Source organism: Helicoverpa zea, chromosome 8 (genome assembly GCF_022581195.2).
Source record: "Helicoverpa zea isolate HzStark_Cry1AcR chromosome 8, ilHelZeax1.1, whole genome shotgun sequence".
Taxonomy (NCBI): Eukaryota; Metazoa; Arthropoda; class Insecta; order Lepidoptera; family Noctuidae; genus Helicoverpa; species Helicoverpa zea.
This window is the reverse complement of record NC_061459.1, coordinates 1,312,900-1,322,137: the sequence shown is the minus strand read 5'-3', so window position 1 is coordinate 1,322,137 and position 9,238 is coordinate 1,312,900. Positions and strand designations below refer to the sequence as shown.

Genomic DNA, 9,238 nt, shown 5'->3' with positions numbered 1-9,238 from the left:
TCTTAAACTGACGTTAAAAAGTTTTTGTGGTAAGACGGTATGACTTTATCCATTTAGATTTTTGTTCATAAAAAGCACGAAAAGTAACTGAAAAACTTCGCATTATATAAAAAGAAATACATAAAATAATTTCTTCTTCATAGTAAAATCATCTTGGTAATGTCTAAAATACCTGAGTTTCTTGAACAAGTACAAATTGATTCTCCTAAAGCTAAAGTTACGAGGTACATTAGCAGTAGTGGTAGCCACGAGCCACACTTGCCTGTAACTTATCATATTTTATGCTAATACATAGCATATTGAACGAACTACCGTATTCTTGAAGTATCTAGGTAAATCAATGTTAAATGAGGCTTGGAATAAGCGGTTGAGAGAACTGAAAAGTAATAGAGATTACAATTTAACGTTTAAAATCCGTTTTAGTATTGTAATTTTGACGTCCTTTTTGTTAACTATGACAACGGAAAATGAAAACTGAAACTATGTGCATTATCTTACACACTTCTTTTTGAAGTGATTTATACTAGCTAATAACTAATCAATTTAGCAGATGACAGTTATAAAATAATTGTGGAAGACAATTTATAACCTTCCTGCCATCATAAAATTAAATTGCGGTACGTATTTGAATTCTATTTGACTACGACGTAGCAGGCTAAACTGACGTCATTGCTACGTCGCAGCACAGTTAGTAGCCTGTGACCTACGACTGCCTACGACTTGAACCTAATCTATCTAGTATCTAACGTCATTTGTAAGAAGTTTACATTTAGTGCTTATTTACTAGACATTGAGAAACTGTGCCTTTATAATTAACTTATAACTGACTTCCAGAAAACGAGAAGGTTCGCAATTTGATGTTTTTGTTTATTATTTCACTGTTTCGCAGTAACTTATTTTCATTAATATACATACAACTTTTTAACCCCCGACGCAAAAACGACGGGGTGTTATAAGTTTGACGTGTCTGTGTGTGTGTGTGTGTGTGTGTGTGTGTGTGTGTATGTGGCATCGTAGCTCCCAAACGGATGATCCGATTGTAATGCGGTTTTTTTTGTTTAAAAGGAGTGTCATTCGGGAGTGTTCTTAGCTATGTTTGGTGGAACTCGGTTCAGGTCTTCAAGGTCATCAGCTCGTTTGTTAGGTGTGAGAAGAATGTTACACGCTCAGTTTACTTGCAAGCATGTGTGGGATCTGAAATTTGAAACACTCATGTCTTCTGGAACCACCGAGCTGGTCTGCTGTAGGGCACGAAGGTAGGAGACGTAACCCTGAACTGCCTTTTAGTAAACCCATCGAGTTTGGGCTCGTTGAATTTGTCTTGACTAGTTCTCTTCAATTGACGAGAACCTGATACTGGAAATGGGATGTGGCGGATGAAACCCTGGAATGCCGGAATGAAACGGATAAACCGATTTATATCTTCGCTGAAAATCTAGAATGACCAAAGGTTTATGTTTCCTCAATCTGTGCAATTCTCCCAGAGCCAGTATGTTATGAGGATTGTTAAACAGCATCCTTTGTCCGAGATCGCATAGAGCGACCCCATCTTAAAATAAAAGAAATTAACTGAAAGAAGAAAAAATTAAGGAGCTCCTTCAAAAAGCATGAAATAAAATTAAATTATAAATTTAAAAAAACCCTCGACCCAAAAAAAGTACGCAATTAGTATGACAAAAGGTTAAAAACGCTAAACCCTATAAAAAGCAAAAAATAACTTTTAACACTACGTAAGTACCAACTAAAGCATGTCAGACTAAACTAAATTTTGACGTGTCGGGGGACCGCTTTTTACCTTCAAAAACACTTACATAAATCAAATGATACCTACCTAATTACAACATTCGTATAAAACAAAATTATATACACAGTTATAAGTAGTATATACTTAATTACTTCTAACGTTAGGCTAATAAATTAGAGCGGTCCCCCGACACGACAAAATTTAGTTTAGTCTGACATGCTTTAGTTGGTACTTACGTAGTGTTAAAAGTTATTTTTTGCTTTTTATAGGGTTTAGCGTTTTTAACCTTTTGTCATACTAATTGCGTACTTTTTTTGGGTCGGGGGTTTTTTTATAGATAAATGAGCTTTATAGCACGAATGTCGTTGTAGTCTCTTCTTAAACCTTTAATATTTCCTACAAAATATAAGACGTGAAATGAAACAGCACTTCCCCGTTAGACAAAACAGAAAACTTAATAACACTAGACTTAAATGTTCATTTATATATGAAATAAGAATTTAGTGGGTCAGAAAATGAAATTTGAAAACTTTACGCGACATCTCAGTGAGGAAGCGGAGGAAATGAGTTTTGGGCTCATTCGCGCGTCTGGACATATGTTTCCTTCACTTACTTATATTATTTTTTGTTTTGAACGGTTGTATGTAAGAAATAAATGTAGCTGGTTGGTTATGTATTAATATGGAAGTGAAAATAATTAAGGTGTGTGCCAGTTCACCCGATGGTGGGCAATTTTTTGTAAAGAACATCTTGACTGGAATCAAAGTTTTCAATCGGTCTGATACCGGCTAAATACCTGATCTTTGTAATGTGCGTACTACCATTCATCTTCATACTGATTTGTGAATCCAAACAAACTAACGGCCGACCAAAAGTTTGCAGTGTACTCTTAAAGTTGAAGTAAAAATAATTAGAGAGAGAATTTATTTCTTTGACGTTGAGTATCGGTGCGAATTTGATGCTTTTGCATCAATATTTACGAGAATACAATATAAAGATGTGTATTATATTGAAAAATAAATGCACACAAATTGACTTAATCCTGCCCTCATGATATTTTATAACAGTTACTTTATTTTCTCCGAACTTACCAGACAGTCTGTACAAGCACTTTGCTCGTATTTATTTTATAAAAATGTTTCATTGAAAGGGTATTTTTTTATAATTACATACTTTCTCGAAATATTACATAACTGTTCTCATTGAACTACTATGTTATCTTGGTTAAAAAGTTCAACGCCAATGTGCCTTTTCAAATTATCTCAGCTATTCCATTTTCCATCGTGACTGGTTTCGAAATACGCCCGTCTAGTATATATTTGGTAGCAGTGTTAGTTAAAACAATGGAACCGCAGCGAATAAACGTCATTCCGCGATCGCTTGCAGTGAAGTTAGTTCGCGGTTTTCGTGGCCCGCGGTCTGTGGTAGCGACCCATCACTGCTGGACTGTATTTAATGAAATCATTCTAAAATGCTATCAGATCTGTGCTAGTTTTAGTTGGTTTGTTCTTTTTTTACATAAAGTATACTAAAGTATTTGTTATACTCAGATAATTCGCGAGTTTAAGTAACGATTTTTGGGAGATATATTATAGGTAAAATTCGAATCGGGCCTCTCTTCCCGGAAAAACTTTCTTAATTTTTTTTCTGACCTCAGGCTCAAGTCGTTTCTCGCGTCCGGCCCTGGTACAGGCCAAGGTCCGGGGCGAGAGGGAATGGGATGCCGTCGCCTCCTTCTGCAAAGCGGTCATGCTTGAGAAGGAGGAGGCGGAACGCCAGAGAGTTCACACCTCTCATCCCGGCCGCCGCGCTAGACCAGGTAGACACCATGGGCGCCGGGTGTCGCGAGATGACTCCCGGCCACCGTAGGCTGGTCTGGAGGTCTGTGAGTTCGGGTGGTTCATCGTCCCTCTATCTGCTTAGACGACAGACCCGTGTCGACGGCGCGCGTTGTTCCACGCGCTCCTCAAAGAGATGTCAGTTTAGGGATCGTAGTTAGGTGGGATCCCTAATTGAGCACTGCCTCTTCTGGTCGTGGGGCGCAGGGGGTTGAGTGAAACACGGCGTTAGGATACCGGATATATTTCGCGTAAACCCCCAGATAGAACCGTTCACTCGGACCAGTACGCAGTAACTGTCCGTGCCTCGCATACTTCACGCTCACACAAGTTTTTGCTTGCCTTGCACTCTGCCATACATACTAACATGTGTCCCTACAGTACTCCCCCCCAAAATTTGACACAAATTTTCTTAAAACACAACAAAATATATCTTACTTACTACACACAACACAAAGTAAATACAATTACAATACAAAGTAAGATACAAGAATCATAAACATTACATTGCATTATAAACATTACAGGGAAGGTATTCTATTACATATTGCGATAAGCACTGGCCATGACAGAACAATAACATTTTGTATTGGGCGGACCTCCTACGCGTAGCTAGCCTGCGGTGGCTGCTGCGTCATCGTACGAGCTTCTATGCGCCCAGGCAACGTGGTCACAACACCAGCTGTGTTCACTATTTCTTTATGCACAAGTTTCTTAACGCGGTTTCGGAAATGACGACACGATATTAACACTGCGATGAGGACTAATGCGGTTGCCATGACTGCGAAACCGATCTCGTATCTCGTCACTTTTGATTCTATCGCGTTATTTTGGGCGATCACAACTTCTTCTTTGCTGTATGTTTTGCAAATGATTATAGTCGAAAAATATTTGACGTTCGTGATTATAGCTACTTGTATGGCGAGTGGTTATCTAACAAAGGCTAACGCTATTTAAATCAGTGCTTTTTACAATGTGTGAAAGACTTATTGTTCAAAGGTAAGTAGGTAGACACTATATCAGCAGAAAATATATTTGTCTTACATTCAACGTAGGTGGCACATACATTGTTGCCCAATCATTTTAAGTTGTTAGTAAGCGAGCCCTAGTTTGTTATTAATAACAACTCAGCTTAATAACTATACTAGTGTTTTACACTGGGTGCAGCCACCCATTTTAGGGGCCGTCTTAAAGGTATGCCATAAGGGCTATACGATGACTTAAATATTCTTCTTAAGGGTAGTTGCCGTAACGTCCGCTCTGCTATAAATAATAAACACCATAAAGGCCGGCAGCTTCCGTTACGGCAACGCCAGAAAACCTAACCTGCGATTATTACCCTCCAAGGGCGTAACAATCATCAAATCTTACAGGTCGCCTAATGGTGCGACCACTGCGACTTGTTTTAGCCAGAGAGCTCTGCATGGTGGGGGACGGTGACAGTAGTACCGGGTTACTATTACTAAGAGCGTTTCTTACAATAATATCAGATTGCTTATCATCACCGTCTTCATTTAGTACATATGCTGGCTTAAGTCTATCTATGGATACGTTAATTTTTCTATTTGGTAGTTGAGTTACAAAAACTTTACTTTTTCTTTCTAATACTTTATATGGACCGTCATAGGTAGGTGTTAAAGGTTTGCGAACTGCGTTGTTACGGATAAATACATAGTCGCATTTATTAAGGTCACTGTGTATAAACAATGTTCGGGAGTCCCGCGCGTCCCGTGATACAGGTTTCAACTTATTAATTGTATCTCTTAACTGCCTTAAAAACTCTTGATCATCATCGTCTCGTTTATGAGAGCTGTAAAAATCTCCCGGTAAACGAAGCGTTTGGCCGTATACGTACTCTGCGGGACTGACGCCATTATCGCTCCTACCTACTGCACGTAGCCCTAGCAGCACTGTAGGCAGCTCATCGAGCCAGGACGAGTTGTTAATGAGGCGGGCTGTTAATGCTGACTTCATGGATCTGTGCCAGCGCTCTACAATACCATTACTTTGGGGGTGATATGGTGTAGTTCGAAGTTTCGTTATACCCATGTACTTCATTAATTGAGCGAATAACGAGCTCCCAAATTGCCTCCCTTGGTCACTCGTCAGCCTGTCGGGACAACCGAACCTACTGATCCACGATTCGTAAAATACCCTTGCTACTACTTCTGCAGTTATATCTTTAACAGGAATAGCCTCCGGCCACCGTGTACAACGGTCAATCATGGTGACGAGGTACTTGTGCCCTTCTCGCGATGTTGGTAGCGGCCCCACGATATCGTTGTGTACATGTTCAAAGCGATCACAAGCTGGAAATTGTTGCAAGTCCGATATCGTGTGTCTGCTGACTTTTGATTTCTGACATTGAATACATGTTTTGGCCCATCTGCCGACATCGCGATTTAAGCCTGGCCAAAAGAATCGTTGTGCGACCAATTTACGAGTTGCTCGTATGCCTGGATGACTGACGTCATCCAGGCATTCGTGACTCGCGTTCAGTGCAGTACCTACTACTGCACTGAACGCGAGTTTTCTAAAATGTTCGGTTGCATACGGTCTACAATTGCTAGTCGGAATTTCACAATAAATATCTGCATTACTATTTGGAACATGATATTTCTTTAAGCAAATGTTGTTATTTCCTGCGCTCAACAATTGTGCAAGCTCGGCGTCAGCGTCTTGTGCGATCGCTAATTCCGAGAAGTCAAGTACAGTAGGGCAGTTTATTGTTTCAATACGCGATAGTGCGTCAGCTACTGTATTGTTTTCGCCTTGTATGTACCTAATATCTGTTGTAAACTCGCTGATAAATAACAATTGTCGCGTACGTTTTGGCGTTTCACAATTGCTCTGTAGTTTAGTAAACGCGTTAATTAAAGGCTTGTGGTCTGTAAAGATAATTAACTGATTGCCCTCGAAAAGATAACGAAAATGTTTGATTGCCATAAAAATTGCTAACAGCTCCCTGTCATACGTAGAATACTTTTGTTGAGCTTTTGTAAACCTCTTAGAAAAGTATCCCAATGGCTGCCATGCACCATCAATTTTTTGTTGTAGCACGGCTCCTGCACAGGTGTCTGAGGCATCAGTCATGAGTGCTAAAGGCACGTTCGCCTTTGGGTGGGATAACATCACCGCATTCCTTAGACCTTGTTTACATTGTTCAAAGGCCTCCTCTGACTTACTATTCCATTGAATAACAGTCTTATCGTTCTTTTTTGCGCCTTTCATGTATTCATTGAGGCTTGACTGATGGCTAGCGGCGTTTGGAATGCTGGCTCTATAGAAGTTAATCATACCTAAAAACCGTCTCAGTTGATAGTTTTAGGACGAGGAAAATCTAAGATGGCCTTGATTTTGTCGTCTAGGGGTCGAATACCCCTAGTAGAGACCTCGTATCCTAAAAACTCTATGCTAGACTTACCGAATTATTCGCATTTAGACAGGTTGATGGTGATGCCAAACTGCCTAAAACGTTCGAAAACCTGCCTGAGATGCCTTTTGTTTTCTTCTATAGAGTCGCTCGCTATGATGACGTCATCGACGAAACTGAATAGGAAGTCTAGGCCTTGCAATACCGTATGATTCATAAAACGTTGGAATGTTTGACTCGCGTTTCGTAGACCGAAGGACATGCGCGGGAACTCGAACAAACCAAAGGGAGTTATGATTGCAGTTTTCTCGATGTCCTCTTTTGCTACTTTGACAAAATGATAAGATTTATTTATGTCGAGTTTTGAGAAAACTTTCTTACCTGCTAGCACGTATGTGAAATCGTGCAGCCGCGGTACGGGGTATCGGTCCGGCTTGGTGATAGCGTTTAGTCGCCTGTAGTCACCACAAGGCCGGATATCCCCATTTTTCTTCGCCACTACATGAAGCGGACTTGCCCACGCGCTCTTTGATGGCCTGCAGATTCCCATCTCCTGCATAGACCTAAACTCCTCCTTTACCTTGTGGTACCTGTTAGGGGGCAGAGGCCTAGCGCGCGCATGTACGGGTGGTCCCGTAGTTTCTATAAGATGCAATCCTTTGTTATTATCGGTATCAGCGTCGTCATCCCTATACGGCCTAGGTTTAGTGATGTCTGAAAACTCCGATAACAACAAGTGATAAGGGTGCTTGCCGTCTACAATGCTGACAGAGGGTTCCGCGCATTTTATCATGTTACCGCTTGCTAATAATTTTGACTCTTTATCTATTAGTTTCTGTGAATTCAGATCTACTAGTAAATTATAGTGGCGTAAAAAATCTGCTCCTATGATTGGTTGTTTAACATTGGCTACGATGAAGGTCCATTTATACAGTTTCTTAAGGTTAAGATTTAATTCTAAATTTCTAGTACCATAAGTTTGAATTTCAGAGCCATTTGCCGCATATAATTTAAAGTTAGAACTATCGCTTACACTATACGATTTTCTGGTAACAGGTAAGAAGGAAACATAAGCACCAGTATCTATTAAAAAACGCATACCCGTGTTGATGTCCTTAATGCTTAGTCGATGGTTTGACATGTCGATGCAGTCCCCCACCGTAGGTTGCACCGCTGCTAGTTTCCCGACTGGCGTTTCTCCGATGACGTGGCGCCACCTTTCCAGCTGCAGGGTTGTTCACATCTCGTAGCTTTATTGCCGTATCGAAAGTGGTAGTAGCACACCCAATCCGTTGATTTCTTCCTGAACCCCTGTTGCGACGGGTAGTATCTCCGTCTCCTTGGAGATGGTGAACGAGATCGAGCGTAGGACTTCTTCCTATTCTGCCTATCTGTGTGCATGTCGTCTATCCTCTTGCTTAGTTTCGATATTTCTGCTACTAATGCGTCGGTGCTCGATGTTGACGCGCCAGAGGTGACTTCTGAGACTGTGTCGTTCGTCTCCGCTGCCTCCATGATCTTGTCCGCCTGCTCAGCTAGCTTCTTAAGGTCGGTAACTTCACTGGTACTCAACACGGTACGTACTGCCGCTGGTAAATGCCCACTCCACAGGATGCGCAGGGTATCGTCTGGGAACTTTCCTCTGCTAAGGTCCTTCATTCTTCGTAGCAGCTGCGACGGTTTTTGATCTCCCAGATCGATTTCCTTCAATAATTTCCGGATTCTCTGACTGTCTGACTCTAAGTTGAATTTTTTTCTCTCACCTAGTTTCTGGTCTGCCACTATGACCTCGAATTGGCCAAACCATAGTCGCGGTTGGTCAGTCCAAAATTCCGGAATCTGCGTCTTGATGGTGATTTGGGCTAAATCACTGCCTTCTACTTTCACTGTGGGTTGAGCTGGCACTTGTGGTTGCATCATCTTGTACAAAGTTCGCGCTTACGATGCGCTTATAAATGTCCACGCAATTCACGCAACACGTTTATAACTTGCGTTCGGGGTCACCACTTTAGGGATCGTAGTTAGGTGGGATCCCTAATTGAGCACTGCCTCTTCTGGTCGTGGGGCGCAGGGGGTTGAGTGAAACACGGCGTTAGGATACCGGATATATTTCGCGTAAACCCCCAGATAGAACCGTTCACTCGGACCAGTACGCAGTAACTGTCCGTGCCTCGCATACTTCACGCTCACACAAGTTTTTGCTTGCCTTGCACTCTGCCATACATACTTACATGTGTCCCTACATCAGCAACCCCAGCGGGGCCCAGCAGGGCTAAGGCCTGC

The 9,238-nt window shown here is 41.5% G+C and overlaps 1 protein-coding gene across 1 annotated transcript; it reads right to left on the bottom strand.

The window, feature by feature from the left end:
* Positions 1-8,131: 8,131 nt before the first annotated feature.
* LOC124632598 lies at positions 8,132-8,875 on the bottom strand. Its single transcript, XM_047167492.1, has one exon. It carries the CDS (start codon positions 8,873-8,875, stop codon positions 8,132-8,134), a length of 744 nt encoding a protein of 247 aa, XP_047023448.1.
* Positions 8,876-9,238: the final 363 nt, after the last annotated feature.